The sequence below is a fragment of the Anomaloglossus baeobatrachus genome, chromosome 8 (genome assembly GCF_048569485.1).
Source record: "Anomaloglossus baeobatrachus isolate aAnoBae1 chromosome 8, aAnoBae1.hap1, whole genome shotgun sequence".
Classification (NCBI taxonomy): domain Eukaryota; kingdom Metazoa; phylum Chordata; class Amphibia; order Anura; family Aromobatidae; genus Anomaloglossus; species Anomaloglossus baeobatrachus.
Genome location: NC_134360.1, coordinates 126187674 through 126205839, shown reverse-complemented (window position 1 = coordinate 126205839; position 18166 = coordinate 126187674). Strand labels below are relative to the sequence as shown.

Genomic DNA, 18166 nt, shown 5'->3' with positions numbered 1-18166 from the left:
TGTATACATTTTTGCAAAAAGGTAAAAAGCTGTCTCACCTCGTCACGGTGTACCCATCTGAGACAGTCCCTAACCTACTGAAGTTAAAAACATTATCAATACCTGACTTGTGTCATGTCAGAACTCCAATATGGATGGTGGCAAGTGGTTAGCTGTGTCCCAGATAAAACACACAGCAAAGTGAGACGCAATCAGCTGTTCAGTCTCAGTACTAGGAGGGCTGCACCCCCAACTTGCAACCAAGCAAGAAAACATACAAAAAACACAAAAACCTGAGCTGAAACAATGTTCAGTAAACATGCAACATTAAGCATGTGAATTGCAGCCTTAAGACTAGAAAAAACCAAGGAGAAAAATTGTATGAAAAATACCCTGAATATAAATAAATAAATTGCAAGTGCTTAATAACAGGGTACTTAGTGTATACATTTTTGCAAAAAGGTAAAAAGCTGTCTCACCTCGTCACGGTGTACCCATCTGAGACAGTCCCTAACCTACTGAAGTTAAAAACATTATCAATACCTGACTTGTGTCATGTCAGAACTCCAATATGGATGGTGGCAAGTGGTTAGCTGTGTCCCAGATAAAATACACAGCAAAGTGAGACGCAATCAGCTGTTCAGTCTCAGTACTAGGAGGGCTGCACCCCCAACTTGCAACCAAGCAAGAAAACATACAAAAAACACAAAAACCTGAGCTGAAACAATGTTCAGTAAACATGCAACATTAAGCATGTGAATTGCAGCCTTAAGACTAGAAAAAACCAAGGAGAAAAATTGTATGAAAAATACCCTGAATATAAATAAATAAATTGCAAGTGCTTAATAACAGGGTACTTAGTGTATACATTTTTGCAAAAAGGTAAAAAGCTGTCTCACCTCGTCACGGTGTACCCATCTGAGACAGTCCCTAACCTAATGAAGTACCAAGTGATACGATGCGAAACTCGTGCAAGTCTGGCACGACATCACCTGGCAGCTGCAAACTCTCCTTACAGGAGCATGCAGCTGCATAGAAACATATACTGCCGACCCACTCCTGTCAGGAGAGATTGTGGTTGTGCCGGGTGATGCGATGCGAGATTCGTGTGAGTCTAAACATGACAATTTAGTACATAGAAGGCACCAGGATTAGTAAATATCAAAAATATCCATTATGAATATTTTTGATATTTACTAAGCCTGATACCTTCTATGAACTAAACTGTCATGTTTAAATGTTGTATAAGTACATGGCACATGGTTTGTATTTATGCTTAAAGGTGGTGCCTAGCCCCTTCTGGTTTGTACTCGTGCGAGTCTAACACGACAACACTTGGCAACCGCACACTTTCCTTACAGGAGCGTGCAGGTACATAGAAACACAACGGCCGACCCCCTCCTGTTAGGAGAGTGTGCGGCTCTGCCGGGTGATGTGACGTGAGACTCGCGTGAGTCCCTCGCAAGTGTGATTCCAGCCTAAGAGAAACCGAATGCAGTTTCTTTACTTATCATTATTATTATTTAAATAAATAATTAAAAAAAAAACAATGTATGGTCCAACCTATTTTGATACTTGGCCAAGATATAGCCAGCTGGGGGCTGGTGTTCTCAGCCTGCAGCCGCCCGGTATTACCATATCCATTAGATTTGAAAATCCCGATGCTTTACCGGCTCTTCCCGAATTGTCCTGGTGGCAATCGGGGTAATAGCAGGGGTTAATAACAGTGCACAGCTGCTACTAAATCCTACGTTAGTGATAGCACAGGTGTCTAGGAGATACCTGCATCACTAACCTGTAAAGGAGTACAAATACAGATAAAAAATTCTTTATTTGGAATAAAATACAAAAACACACCCTCTTTCACCACTTTATTAACCCCAACACACCCCTCCAGGTCCGGCGTAATCCACACGAGGTACCACGCTAGCTCTTCTACATCTCACAGCAAGCGGCCATAGAATACGACCACCGGCTGTGAGTGCAGACAGTGACTGAGCCGCGATGAGCGATGACTGCAGGCAGACACTGTCACAGGCTGGGGGCACGTCTGACTGCAACCAATCACAGATGACAGGACAGTTGGTGGGTGGGGAAAGTTGTGTGTATGCGATGAGCCTATTTCGCAGTCCAGGAAGTGAATGTGCGGCCCGGAAACAGTTTGCCGCCATGACACAGAGTCTCCGTAAGTATGAAATGCTCGCTTAATTATTTTTTTCTTTATTTTCTTTATTTTTCTTTACTTTCCCCAGTACCGAATCTGGATTGTACACCTGGGCCCGGGTTTGTCACCCGGGTATCTTTGAAACCGCGCGGATCTGGACTATAACAGTCGGTGTCCGCTCAGCCCTAATCCTGACTTATTAATATGACAATCTGATAAAAGCAGGGGGATAGTGCTACTAAACGCTGGATTATATAAAAAATTGAATTTACTGGATTTGGAAAATGAAGACACCTAGGAGTACTTTGCACACTTCGACATCGCAGCTGCGATGTCGGTGGGGTCATATCGAAAGTGACGCACATCCGGCGTCACTGTCGACATCGTAGTGTGTAAATCATTTTGGATGCGATTAATGAGCGCAAAAGCGTTGAAATCGTATGATCGGTGTAGCGTCGGTCATTTCCATAATTACGGAAGGAACGATGGTACGATGTTGTTCCTTGTTCTTGCGGCAGCACACATCGCTGTGTGTGAAGCCGCAGGAGCGCGGAACATTGCCTTACCTGCGTCCCGGCTGCAATGAGGAAGGAAGGAGGTGGGCGGGATGTTTACGTCCCACTCATCTCCGCCCCCTGCTTCTATTGGCCGCCTGCCGTGTGATGTCGCTGTGACGCCGCACGACCCGCCCCCTTAGGAAGGAGGCAGTTCGCCGGCCAGAGCGACGTCGCAGGGCAGGTAAGTGCATGGGAAGCTGCCGTAGCGATAATGTTCGCTACGGCAGCTATCACAAGATATCGCAGCTGTGACGGGGGCGGGGACTATTGCGCTCGACATCTCTACCATCGGCTTGCGATGTCGTAGTCTGCAAAGTACCCCTTATAGAGAAATTCCCATGGATCCAACTAATCTTTACAACAGGAAGGAATTCATATGGGATCCACTACAAGAAAACTGTCAGATTACATGTAGAAAATCCGGTGACACCTGTTTATCACTTGTTACAGAAAGACCACGCACCTATCCTACAAATCCTCAGACCTATAGTGGGAGGAATAGGGGCTTGGGGGGGAGAAGTTGGGGGAATGGGTGGACTACTATCCCCAACCACTAATTATTTATTTTACCCAGTTACATCAAAGACACTAAATCCGTTGTCTCTAAATTTAACAATTTTCAGTGGAAAAACAGTTTTTCATGGCTGTCCTGTAATGTCATGGATTTATACTTCTCAATCCCCCATGATGTAGCCCTACAATCACTAACATAACATTGTGAACATTATTGTAGCTACAAGAGTGGGATCAAAGAATTTTTAGTGATGGCAACAGAATTTCTGTTAAAACATAATTATTTTCTTTTTGATAAAAGATTCTTTGTCCAGAAAAGGGGGGTCAGCATGAGGGACAAATTCTCCCCTTCACTAGCAAATATAGTGATTGGGAGATGGGAGGAGAAATATACTTTTTATAAGGGAAATCCTTTCCTCTCTAAAATCCATTGGATGGGTCGTTTCATAGATGACCTGCTTATAATTTGGGAAGCTACTGCTGAAGAGGCTAATAAGGTACTGGACTTCATGAATACAAATGAGTTCAATTTGAAAAATTCACCAGCTTTCATGATACAGAAACTATTAATTTCCCAGATATACCATTGGTAGGAGATACTGCAAATGAAACCGTTGACATTAAACCTTATAGGAAACCGACATCTAGCAACAATACTTTCTCAGCACATTCATGCCATCCGCATCATATGTTTAAGAATATACCAGTTGGAGAACTAGTCAGGATGAGACAAAACAGTTCTAACTTGGCCACTTACAAACATGCTCGTAAGGAGACATACAAAATCTTGAGAAAAGGGGGTAGCCCACAATGATCCCAAACTGGGGCCAACACAATAGCCAGTAACAAAAATCGAGAAGAACTTCTTTATGAGAGCTAGGTCCAAAATGATAATACACTGAACAAAAATAAAATTGTAACATTCACCACTGAATACAGCTTACAAATTAATAAGATTTAAAAAAATAATTCAGAGACACTTACCCTTTCTGGTACAAGATGTAAACCTGAAAGAGATCGTAAAAGAAAACAACATTAGATTTGTGGCCAAAAGCGCCCACATTATCCACAATGGCTATCACCTAGCCTCTCCAGTGACAAATCCATAACAACATCCAATACCTGGTTAGATTTAAAGGGTTTTTTTAATTGTGGAGCAAACAGATGCAAAAGCTGCTCCTATGCGCAAAAAACAAATACATTCACATCAATGACTAACAATAGAACCTTCAATATATCTTCTTTCATAAATTGCAGTACTACACGTCATTTACCTTATTAACTATATATAACATATTCCTATTGACACTCAATGTGCATTTTTTTAATGTTGAGAATGACAACTCCGCTAATGTTATAAAGCTTTTATAACAGTAGGTTTTCTGAACCCTTTTGTTGTTATTTTGTCATCTATTATGATAATGCAGAAAATATCAGCAAAAGCCAAATTTAATTAATTTACGTTAACAGGAAATGCACCCCACAACATCCGCTTCAGTGCCCGAACTATTCATTTACTGAGAGTGACATGTTAGGTAATTCTAAGATACAATATTAGATGCATCAACTGTTAAAGATCACTTCAAATGAACCCACACTATTACACTAGCTTTGGTCATCTTTACCATGTGATGCTTTAGGAATCAGATTCTCCTTCATTTAAATATATAGCAAGTGGGTTGAGTGGATATGTTGGAATAAGCTAAATAATGTGCTTATTGTTTCAGAGACAAGAAGAATACATTTGAAAATCCCGCATTTGAAGGTTTGTATTTGGCTATATTCTACACTTAAAGTGCTTGTCAGTCTTATATATAGAACAGGGCTTAAAAGGAACATATCAATTCAAGAAATGCTATTTACCCTCAACAATATGGGCAATCTGCAGGTAAATAGTATTTAAATCCTGTCTAGCCATCTTACTGGAAGCACACTACTGGGAGTCAATAAGCAGGGAGCTGTTATGGTTTCCATTCCCTACACATCATGGCTGTAATGACTCCCTGCACATTTACAGCCTGTTCCACACACACTGCCAAGCTATCAATCAGGAGGAAGAGGGAGTGATTACAATGTGCTCACAGTATACTGAGCAGTAACTGTAACAGTTCTCTACACCAATTAGAAGCAAGCAGCTGCAGGGAGAAAAAAACTTCCTTTTCTCTCTATACCTTCTCTTGCAGCAAGCGGGATAAACAGAAATAAAACCTTGTTTACCCGCAGGTTACCACTATATCTGCAGGTAAATAGCATTGATGGAGGTGGCAGGTTCTATTTGAAAGGGTTGTCCAGTCTTCTGAAAAAAGTCTAAGTGACTGCAGTCTTTTGAATCTTGAGAGCGTGAGGTGTACTTGCTGTAAAAATTCATCGGTACTGCAGCCAGTAACCAAATCTATGAGATTTACATAAAGTCACGTGCTAGCAAGGCGTGCCTAGATGCTCTCAGTTCACTTGTACTGAGAAAAGCCATGTACATCAAGTCAGAATGTGCCTGGAAGTATGCAAATTGCATATTTGCGGTCATGTGATCACGCGCACTCACCGGCAATACCGGAGAATCCTGTTAATGTTGCACTTGGTCCTGGTTGCACAAATAAGATGACAGGTTCCCACAGTGCTTAACACTGTCGAGCAATGGAGTTTACACTGAATCTTGCTTTCCGTTGCAGGTATACTATTATTAGTATAGTGCAGATATGCAGTATAGTAGTTGTGAAATCAGTAGTGCAAATTAGAAAATACTCTGTCTCATGTAAATTGTCATTAAAAGGCAATAAAATAACACATGCCCTGTGATACATGTATTGATAGCATTCAAAACCATATGAGAAGTTGCGATAAATTCTCATAAATAAAGCATAAGGTGCAACAATATAAAATCAATCATCTTATTAAAGACCAAATATAAAAACAATAAAATACTACAATGACAAGAAAGGGACCAGAGTCACGATTGAGGTATCACAATAAATAAAATACATACAAGGATATATCATTACATAAGTGCTGCCGATGCCAAAAAAAATGTAACCAATATATTATAAATGTAATAATATGATAAATAATGAATAAATATTTTTTGTGCAAAATGGCAATTCCCATGAGGTAAAAAATTGGCAAAAAAAACCCGTATATAGAATGACACTACAGAGTATAGTTATCAAAATATCAAACCTAAATAATAAGACCAATATATTAAAGTCAGAAAAAATATTAACTAAATGTAATGTCAGGCAATAGCCACAAGGTGGCAGTATCAGCCCGAAGGAAAATTCAACTGAACACAATAATTCCCCAGTGTGTGGAACAAATGTAATGGCAGTGCCGCCCAAAGAGCATAATGCGGGTGATGTTAAATATAACAAAATATAGGCAGTAGTGCTGAAAAGGCTCAAGTCACCTCAAGAGAAACAAGTGTCTGTGACCTCGGACCGCGAGTCTTCCCTCACCTCTTATATTTAACATCACCTGCATTATGCTCTTTGGGAGGCACTGCCATTACATTTGATCCACACACTGGGGAATTATTGTGGTCAGTTGCATTTTCCTTCGAGCTGATACTGCCACCTTCTGGCTATTGAATGACATTACATTTAGTTAATATTTTTCTGACTGTAATATATTGATCTTACTATTTTGGTTTGCTAGTTGGATTGCTCCCATAAAAACAGAGATAGAAGAAATAAGAATGATTTACTAATGACGTCATTTGCGTTTGCTTGTGTCTAATATGGCTGGTAAACTATGAATAAAAAGAAACATGGTGAACATAGCACAGTAAACCCATGATATACAGTATATGTCAATAACAGGTATATGAACAGATATACCACTCAACATTGTATTATGTACCAACCCCCTCCCTTACCTTTCATCCTCCCCATAACCCTGCCCCCTTCCTTTCCCCTCCAATCCAGAACCCTGCACATTCAACTGTATTGACCTGCATCTGACCCCTTTACAGACTTTAACTGTTTCACTCCCTCCGTTCTATATTGTCATGTGGCCCGTATACCCGATTTAGGCTCCCAAGCCTTTCTGACATGTACGCAGCCCCATAGACTACAATGGGTAAATATTCTGTCTAGAAAAAGACAGATGGAAAGGGCACATGAAATGCCAACATCTGAATGAGGCATTAGGAAGAGTGTAAAGCCCTGTGCGCACGCTACGGACTTACCGCGTATTTTTCCGCGGATTTGCTGCAAAAAATGTGTCTTAGGCCCCCTTCACACGTCCGTGAAAAACACGCACGTGTGTTACGGGCCGTTTTTCGGGTCCGTGTCCCGTTTTTGTGTCCGTTTTTATGGTCCGTGTGGCACCTGTGTGAATTGCGTATGCTAGCCGTGTTTGTGTGCACTGAGGTTACCCGCGGCCACCGCTGGATCCAGCGGTGGCCGCGAGTTACCTGACTGACAGCAGCTGATCGCGCTACTCATCTCATTTGCTGTGTGGAGGTGACCGGAGCGGCGGTGTCTTCTGCTGCTCCTGTCACCTCCATGCAGCAGAGCTGGACGCGACGCTGGAGGTCCGTGGAGTACGCCGGACATGGAGGGTTTGTCGGGGTTAATAAATTGGTAATGAGGGAATTTGTGTGTGTTTTTTATTTCAAATAAAGGATTTTTTCGGGTGTGTGTGTTTTTTTACTGTAACTTACAGATTAATCATGGAAGGTGTCTCATAGACGCCTGACATGATTAATCTAGGACTTATTGGCAGCTATGGGCTGCCAATAACTCCTTATTACCCCGATTTGCCAACGGCACCAGGGCAAATCGGGAAGAGCCGGGTACAGCCCCAGAACTGTCGCATATAATGTATGCGGCAATTCTGGGCGGCTGCTGACTGATATTGTTAGGGTGGGGGGCTCCCCATAACGTGGAGCTCCCCATCCTGAGAATACCAGCCTTCAGCCGTATGGCTTTATCTGGCTGGCATTAAAATTGGGGGGAACCGCACGCCGTTTTTTTTTAATTATTTATTTATTTTACTGCACAGTATAGACACGCCCACCGGCTGCTGTGATTGGGTGCAGTGTGACACCTGTCACTCAGCGTGGGGGCGTGTCTCACTGTAACCAATCATAGGCGCCGGTGGGCGGGGAAAGCAGGGAATACGAGATTGTTTAATGGGCGGCCGGCTTTTTCAAAATAGTAAAAGCCGCCGCAGCAGTGTGAATGCCGTGCAGCGCTGCGCCGGAGATCGGGGAACGGTAAGTATGAGAGAGGGGGGGAAACTGACCGACAGACTGTGAGAGAGGGACAGACAGACAGAGAGACCGACAGAGAGACAGAGAGACTGACCGACGGACTCAGGGAGATTGACCGACATACACAGAAATAGAAAGAATAGCCGACATCACTAGAAATAAAAACACCAAACGGACACGGACTATAGGTATATGCATACGTGTTTACTAACGTGTGTGCACATACCCATAGACTTTCATTGTGTCCACGTGTGCGTGCTCCGTGCAGATAACGGACATGCATCCGTGCCAAACGCAAACACATACGGATCACGGACACGCACACACGGACATAATGAAATAACGGACGTGTGACCACAATCATAGATTAACATTGGTGCACGTTTGGCCGTGTCTCCGGTATATACGGAAACGGACCAAACACGCACGTGTATCACGGACGTGTGAAGGGGGCCTTAGGCTGTGTGCCCAAGTTGCGGAAAATTTGCGTAATTTGCCACTATTTTTTTGCAAAAATTTCGAGGATTTTTCAAAAATCCGCAGTACAGCAAGTCCCCAGCCATTTCTATGGCATTTTGGAACTGCTGTGCCCATGCTGCGTTTTTTTCCGCAGCGGAAATAATGCAGATTTCCCTGAGGAAAAATCTGCAGCATGTGAATTATTCCTGCGGATTTTTCCGCATGATCGCATACTTACCTGCCTTGATAGAAGACACTGGGAGAAGCGCAGTGGAGCCAGGAGCAGGTAGCAGGAGGTGGGCGGGGCCTGCACGAGCTTCGGTCATGTGACAGCCGGAGCTAGTTCAGGCCCGCCCACCTTCTCCTGCACAGTGCAGACAGACACGGACGGAAAGTGAAGTGCTGCGTGATGGAGGTAAGTATGAATGCCCCAATCACTCCAGCACTTGTTCTGCATTGAAGATGCAGTGCCGAAGCCATGGTACTGTATCCTCAATGGAGAATGCCCACAGCATATCCACAGGACATTCCGCAATAAAACCGCACCATGTAAACAGACAAAGTTGTGCTGCTGTTTTCTGGGAGCTCCTGCGGAATTTCCTGCGGATATATCCAGAGGACACTTTCCCTGTGGGCACATAGCCTAACATTGCTCCATTCATTCCCCAACAAATCCTATGGGTTTTAAAAAATGCTGTGCGCACACTGCATATTTTTATGCCCGCGGATTTACACGCTGATTTTACGCTGTGGAATTAATGAGCATGTCACTTCTTTTCCGCAGGTACCTGCGGTTTTTGCATAGATAATTGTAAAAATCCGGAGGGACCAATCTGCGGAAAATCCGCGGAAAGTCCGCGGCAAACCGCGGTATAACCGCATGCGGACTTCGCTGCGGTTTTAGTGCGTTTTTTTACCGCGGGTGCGGGATTCTTTAAGAGGATCCAGATTTTCCTTAAGAAAAGGCATTTTCTAGTGCGCACATAGCCTAACACCAGCTTTTCCTCTAAAGCGCAAAAATGAACCAGCAACTCCAATAAATATGTTAAGTAAATCATAGGATGAAGTTGAGATGTAGGTGCTGCTCGTAATCAGTGTCCAGAATCCAAAATGTAGGCCAAATAACTGTATCGTTCCAGGAAAAATATATGTACAAACTCCAACTCTGGATCAGTACCTTCATCAGCAGTGGCGTAATTGGAGTACAATGGGCCCTGCTGCAAAATGTGGACCTGACAACACCCCCCTCCCCCCTGCATGTTGGTCAGATCTATGGGCCCTTGTAGCATTCTAATTCTTATAAAGACATGTGTTGCACCTTCATTATGTGGTAATATCCGCCATCCTGTACTAATGTCTCCCATCATGGGCCCCTTTCCTGGTAAATACAGTATGTCACAAAAATGAATAAACCTCTGCACATTTTTCTAAATGTTTTATTATATGATTTCGTGGTACAACACTGAAGATATGACATTATTAAACAATTTCTAAAAACTCAATACACAGCCATAAATATAATAAAAAAAAAAGTCCCAAATATTAATAGATGTACATTAAGATAGAAAACCAACATACTGGGGTCTATAATTTAGGACCTCAGATAAAAGGCAAACACCAAAATAATTAAAATATATTCCATTTTAATAATGAGCAAAAATTTTCTTTAAAGGGAACCTGTCCGGTGCAATATGCACCCAGAACCATGAGCAGTTCTGTGTGCATATTGCTAATCCCTGCATCTAGTAGAATACTAGTATTTCCAAACATACCATATGATATGCTGATGAGGCCAGCGACTAGTTGCAAGGACGTTAGTTCCCTTGGCTAGTCGGCTCCCTTAGCATGTAAGTGTAGGGGAGTGCAGCCCCTTTTAAGGCCCCCTTCACACGTCAGTGATTCTGGTACGTATGTGCTTTTTTTATACGTACCAGAATCACGGACATACGCAGACCCATTATAATCAATGGGTCTGCTCTCACATCAGTGATTTTTCACTGAACGTGTCTCCGTGCAGCGTACACCTGTGGCCGTGTTTCTGCACGAAGACAAGTCAGTTTTTTTCTGACATCACTGATGACCCACGGACCACACTATGGTGTGATCCGTGTGTGATCCATGAAACACATACCAGAAAATCACGGACATATTAAATATTAAATATTTTCAACTTACCTTGCCTGCAATTCGCTCTGCAGCCTCCGCTCTTGGCAGCTCCTGCCTGGCTCATGAATATTCATGAAAGCAGGAACAGCCGACCCGGAAGTAGCTGCAGAGACAGGTGGGCGGACGCTGCAGAGCCGAGGAGTTCAGCACCATGGACAGCAGTAGTGAAGGCAGGTGAGTAATGTCCATATGCAATCACGGATCACGGATCATGGATTGCACATGAACAACCCACGTGTGCCGTGAATCACGGAACACGGAGAGACATGTGCGTGTTTTACACGTCAGTGAAGAACGTCAGTGTTTTTCACTAACTTGTGAAACGGGCCAAAGGGTAAGTTCACACAGTGCGTTTTTCGCGGCGTTTTTGCGCATTTTTCGAGTGCGTTTTTGGCCTCAAAACTGCAGGACTTTGCTTCCCCAGCAATGTCTATGAGTTTTCATTTTTGCTGTCTGCACACAACTTTTTTTTTAAGCTGCGTTTTTGAGCTTAAAAAAAAAATGGACATGTCAATACTTTTCTTCATTTTTCTGCGCTTTCCCCCCATGCAATGCATTGGAAAAACGCAACAAAACGCAGAGATCAAAAATGCAGCAAAACGCAGCCAAAAACGCACCAAATCGCGGTAAAAACGCACAAAAACTCAGCGTCAAAAAAATGCAGCATGTGCATGTGGCGCCCCTGACCTGGTCAGGCACCACTGAGTACTGCACCCATGCTGGGGACAGTACAACACAGGTAATCCAGAAGGCTGACCGAGGTGTGACTACACAGGCGCATAGTGATCAGGTCTCACACATGTACCTTTGAGAGGACCCCTGGGGATCCCAGGAGGGGGCGAAGCCTCCACCTCCACCCGAGGGGTGGAGGGGGCGAAGCCTCCATCTCCACTCAAGGGGTGTGGTAGAGAGCCTGGTTGCTAGGTGGCGTAGGCAGGCACAAAAGGGAAAAGAGGAAGGAGGAGGAGAAGAGCAGTCTGAAGCAGAGTGTGGAGGAGTGAGGAGCATGGAAGTGGAGCTCAGACAGGAGTAGCAGTGCAGGTCCCACGAGTGAGCCGGTTTAGTGTGCAGCTCAGGGAAAGCAGACGTGAGGAGCAGACCCTGGAGCTGTGGCAGTCTAACAGCGTCCGCGCAGTGACTACCGACGGGGGAGAACGGTCACCTGGGAGTGCTACCCGAAATCCACACACAGCTAAAGAGAGAGCAACGGAGTGGAAAGTAAGGAGACTGTCAGGGAGAACCAGGCCCAAACGGGTAGCAGGTCCCAGTGCAGGGATAGATTCACCTTTCCTTTGCCAAACCTGCATGAGGGGGCACTTTACACCCCCAAGACAACACTACAGAGTCCGCAGCCACGTAGCCACAGTTAGGGCCCATAGTTCACAGGAGGCAAGCAGACGGAGTGTCCTGGTCCAGGCTACAAGCAAACGGGCCAAAAAGAAGGGGAGAGAGGCGCCAGCAACTTCCCTGGGTGACCCCCATAGGGACTAAAAGTCGGGGTTACCCCAAAACGTAAAGGGCTAAGGAAGGCGAGTCGGTAGCCACCCTCATCAGTCAGCCTGAAGGACACCTGGTTCCAGCCTGGTTCATCCCAGCTACGCCCGGGTTACTCACCCTGCCACCTTCCGTGAGTAAAACCCCTGAAAGACATCCTGCTTGTGTTGAGTTATTCTGCGCCTTGTGGTTCTACACACCTACACGGGACCCTGGGGCATGCCTCACTCTCAGGAGGCTACTACAACTGACTGCACCTACCATCAGCCCCAGGCACCCCTAACCTGCAGTGGCGGTCTCCACTGACCGCAATTCTGAGAGTGGCGTCACGACAATCTTAGAAGAGGGTTCCCTACCTGTGACCAGACTGTTCCATCCATGTGGAGTCCCTGAAGGTAATGCACCGACACAATACTTGCGGGGCTTCACATCTGGCGTCACGAACAGGATAAGGACTAGACCTGTCCAGACAGGTGACCATGTGCCTGGGCGGTCCGCTTGGAAAATTGGAAGCGCCGCCATATTGCCACCATGAAAAGCGCGCTGAAAAACAACAGCAGCCCGCGCTGGGAGAAGTTACCGCCCACGAAGAGGTGTGGCTACCCAGAGATCCCCTGCAGAGTCCTGACCTCGCAAGTGATGAGAGCGGAGGCGTTCAGAGACGTCGGGACAGAAAGGGAGCCAGAAGCCTGCTGCTGGGAAAGGAGTTGCAGGAAGTGAAGGAATTGGCACTTCGGCTGCAAGAAGAAGTCAGAAGTCTGCTGCTGAGAGAAGACCTGGAGAGCAGCGACGACGCGGTGAAGATGGCGTCTGAAGATAGGAGCCCAGAGCCGGGTTCCGCTGCCTGGTGGGCCCGGGAGCTTGCCCAGTTCAGTGACCGACTGGAGGCGAGGATCGTGCAGCAGATCAGAGAGGGACGCACGGAGCTTCTGGAGATGGCTGCGGCGGTTCAGGCCTACGAGGGGAGAGCCACGCGACGAGTGCCAGACCGAGCGGCGACGACTCAGACCCCGATGATGCCACCGATGGGTGAGTCCAGTGTTGCCCCTGCCAGCGCGAGTGCCCCGACCCCTGCTGCCACGCTCGCGGTCCCTGAAGAGGCGCCCGGCACGGCGACGCTGAATCAGGCCGCAGCCACGCCAGGTGCGGCCCGCCAAGCCCAGGCCGCCGCAACGATGCCCTGCCCGGCCCGCAAAGATCCGGCTGCCGCCGCGACCCTCATCCACGCCGCAGGTGTGACGCTGACCCAGGCCGCCGCCATGCTAGGCCCGGCCCGCCAAGACCCCACCGCAGCAGCGACGCTCGTCCGCGCCGCAAGTGAGGTGCTGAACCAGGCCGCAGCCACGTCAGGTGCGGCCCGCCAAGCCCAGATCGCTGCAGCGACGCCCAGTCCAGCCTGCACAGATCCCATCGCAGCTGCGACGCCAATTCAGGCCGCCGCAGCGATGCCCTGCCCGGCCCGCCAAGAACCGGCCGCAGTAGCGATGCCCGCTAAGACTCCAGCTGCGACCCTGATTGAGACTGCGACAGCGACGCTGATCCAGGCCGCCGCCATGTCAGGCGCGGCCCGCCAAGACAAGACTGTACCACTGTTTACCCCGGCCTGCAAGGCCAGAGCAGACACCGCTCCCCAGTCTAAGGAAGTCCCTGCTAGGAAGTCCCTGCTAGGGGAGGACCCCGAATACTGGAAGCTGAAGGCTGACCTAGAGGCCCAGTTCCCACAGGAGATGGTGGACCGGTATCTGCTCCCTCCGCACACCCCCAGGAGGATTCCGGCAATATCCACGCCAAAAAGTCCATTGCCCTGGCCGGCTGATGAACACCCATCCCCAGCGCTGCCACAACAGGAGTGCTCAGAAGAACTAAGGGGGAGAGGAGAACAGAAGGCTGAGGAGCTGACCCCGGAGCCATCAGCAGGGGATCCATGCCCAGAGCCAGAGATGTTGCCATATTCCCGCTGGGATGAAGAGAGCCCGACACCCTCCGCTGAGGAAGATTTGTCCAGAAACCTCACCTGGGAGCCTGCAAGCAGTGAAGTAGCAACCCAGCAGAATCCAGCCCGCAAGACACGGCGCCGCAGCAGAACAAAGTTTTCCCCTGCACAGCAATCTCCGAATAGGAAGGATGAAGTAACAGCCAGAGACTTGGAAGAGAAACGGTCTTTAAGAAGAGCCAAATCACAGGTCAGAGGCCCACTTTGTCGTGGAGTTGTGGAAGACTTCAGCTTGAAGAGTGGATATGGTTTCATAGTTGCACCTGGCATGAAAGAAGGTATCTTTGTAAACAGAAGGGACGTTAGAGCCCATTTGCCTAGAGGACATCCAGGAAGAAACTTACAGATGGGAGACTCAGTGGAATTCACCATGCACCAAGGAGAACGCGGATGGTACGCACTAGATGTTACACCATGTCCCAGAAGTCCCTACAGTAAACCTGCTATCTCAACAACAGAAAAACAATATAAGTGCTAGAGGTGGGGAGACAGAAGGCGCAAATAGGGTCTTATCCGATAAACCAGAAACGACAGAAAGTTATGGTAACACTCACCTGATCAGGTTGTGCCAGTCACAACTCCTGAAATCGCATGTGAGTGTCAGCTTGGTTAGAAAGCAGCGGCCCCGTGAAACAGCAAAAATCATATATGAATAGGAAAACGGGTTTAAGCCGCGCTGAAAAACCACTGGTGCAGGATTAATAAAGTTTCTTTTTTATTACAGCATTTCCAACGCGTTTCAGAGACTGGAACCGTCTCCTTCCTCAGGGAAAAAAGAAATCATGCAGCTGTCTAACAGTCAAGTGTTATAAAGGAGAATGAAGACTGCCACGTTGACAGCCATGACGTCATCCACCCACTCTGCCTTCAGGGCAATGACTCATAGACACGTGGAGAATATACAGAAAAAAACCACAATTAAAAACAACAAAAAGTTGTAAAATACAAATTACTGCATGCAAATGAAAATAAAACTATACATTTTTAAAATTTTTAAAACAAGTCTTTCGTGGTCCATTTTTGACATATAGAATTTAAGATCTACAAAAAAAAGGGGGGGGTTAAAATGGAAATGGAGAGGTACGAACCTATGGCCAAAAACTAGTATGCATGGGGATTAAACCACCAAACCATTCCTCCAAATGTATCTGGTTGGATTGGTGGAAATGGGGATGGAATGACATGAAGTGGCACAAAGAGATCAATTGATGAAGGCAAACGCCCTTAAGACATGTGAAAATGTAATAAATTTCCATGTATATATGAACTGTAGAATTGTGCAAGTACAAAACGTGACAATTTGTTAGATCCATTAGATGCATCAAGCTTTCCTGCTTGGAAGGATCAAAATGAACAATTTGACACAAAAAGGGGCTGATGTTAAAAGATCTGACATGAAATGGAAAGAAACCGCATCTATAGAAGGGAGCAAGTGCCAGTGGAGACGGGGTGAAATAAGTTCAGACCGTGGGAAAAAATCAACTGTGCAAGCGCATGGAAGGGATATAACCTTGCCGGGGTGAGAAAAGTTCAGACCGCAAGGAAAAGTGCTCAGTGGCACAGAGTGGAGCGTGAATATACCAGTGAAAACACTGTGCAAAGGTGGAGGGTGTTCGTAGCTAATAATTAAACTGATACAATTGTCGGGAAGAGTGATGGATCCCAAATGGGGGTAAAATACTTATGGAAATAAAACACTCCAAAAAAATGGGTTTTTTTCACCAAGATAAAGAAAGAAAAAGGGTGGAAATCATACGGGGATGAGGAGTACATGAAGCTGACGGAAATACCGGCATTTCTATATAGGAGAGGAGTCAGGAGAAAAAAAAGGTCCGAATGTGTTTATAAATATTAGGAAATATTAAGAAAAATAAAATATATTACATATAAAGATGAAGATTCATTAATACCGATTATTATTATCTTTTGAATTTATTTAAAAGGGAAAGTATTGAATATTAATAGATTAATACTTTAAAATTGAAGCGAAAAACACGCTGGAAAAATGAAACTAGCGAATCATAAACATATGTTAAAAATGTAAAAATTACAAATGGCTTGCCAAAGGCACTGTGGAGGACAAAGTCCCTTTACTCATAAGAAAGGATGTTTGTCCCTTTTTACATTGAAATGTGGCTATTCACAAAATTGCACCATGACCGATTTTTAAAATTATAAAAGTATGAAAAATCTTACCCGTAGGTTTGGATTACAAATATCTAGGGGCGGTTTGCATTGCCAGGGCTATAAAAAGACTAAAACAGACCATAAAACACTGATTTTAAATAGAGTAAAAAGCACCAACAACAGACATGAAGGTATTAGACAGCACATTGACATGGATGTAAAATAATAAATTATGAATTAATAAATTAATAAAATAAATCGGAGACTTCGTTAAGGCCAAATGGTTTCAGGGTATTTAATTTATAAATCCAGAAAGTCTCTTTTCTGCTGAGGGTTTCAGCCCTATTGTGTACAGCAGGGTCAATCTGTTCAATTGGTGTAACTTTAAAATCAGGATTTTTATTATGCTGTATAACACAATGTTTAGAAAGGCCATGTAAAAGGAAGCCCGTTTTTATATTGTGGCGATGCGAATTTAATCTGTTGTGTAGTGCTTGGCTCGTTCTGCCCACATACTGTTTGCCGCATATGCAATCAACCAGATAGATAACAAAATTTGATTGGCATGTCAAATGATTTTTTATCTTAAAAGATTCCTTCCCATTGGATGCGCAAAAAGAAGTTCTCCCATGGTGAATGGTTTTACAACACAAGCAATTTCTGGAGCCGCATCTAAATACACCCACTGGGGCTGAAAAAGAGTTTTTTAAGGTGGGTTTAGACCTTAATTTGCTGGGTGCTAATATATTTTTGATGGTGGGTGCTCGTCTGAATGTCACACCCGGGGAGGGAGGAAGTATAGGACTCAGGATGGGGTCATTCCGTAGGATCTCCCAATGCTTGGCCAGGATATTTTTAATCGACCTATTATCACTACTGAAGGTAGTGATAAGGTTCAGGCTGAAATCCTGCTTGGCCTTTTTTCTAACACAATTATTGGTGGGAGTGCTTTTATCATTTCTTTGCTCAATGGGGGGCAAACTTGAACGGGTCTTAATGAGGTCTATTTGCTTTAGTTTAGAGGATTCTTTAAAAGCCCTCCGGATAAGGGGTTTGGGGTATCCTTTTTCCTCAAAACGTTGTTTCAATATAACCACCTGATCATTAAAATCATTGTCCTGAGTACAGTTCCTCCTGATTCTTTTGTACTGGTTTAGAGGGATATTCTGCAGCCATTTATTGTAATGTTCACTATTGTAGTCAATGTAGCTGTTGGCATCAACCTTTTTGAAATGGGTTTTGGTGAAAATCTTGTGGTCCTGGTGGAAAATGACCAAATCTAAAAAGTGTATGCTATCATGGCATACTGATGAAGTGAAGTTGAGACCCCAATCATTGCTGTTAAGGTCATCAAGGAGAATTGTGATGTCAGAATAGCTGCTGTCCCAGATAATGAACAGGTCGTCTATGAACCTTTTATAAAGGACAATGCCCCCTTTGTGCCGGCTACCCGTGATAAAAATCATTTCAAAAATCCCCATGAACAAATTTGCATAGGAGCATGC

The 18166-nt window shown here is 45.1% G+C and overlaps 1 protein-coding gene across 4 annotated transcripts in view; it reads left to right on the top strand.

Moving 5' to 3' along the window:
• LOC142249959 (P-selectin-like) overlaps positions 1-18166 on the top strand; it is a 1135883-nt gene that overhangs the window by 1098589 nt on the left and 19128 nt on the right. For 3 of the 4 annotated variants that reach the window (XM_075321989.1, XM_075321986.1, XM_075321987.1), the window contains one exon: positions 4941-4978. The exons of the other annotated variant lie outside the window; for it this stretch is intronic. In XM_075321989.1, the coding sequence (XP_075178104.1) occupies positions 4941-4978 (38 nt within the window). The remainder of the gene's footprint in view (positions 1-4940; positions 4979-18166) is intronic. 4 annotated transcript variants of the gene reach the window in all.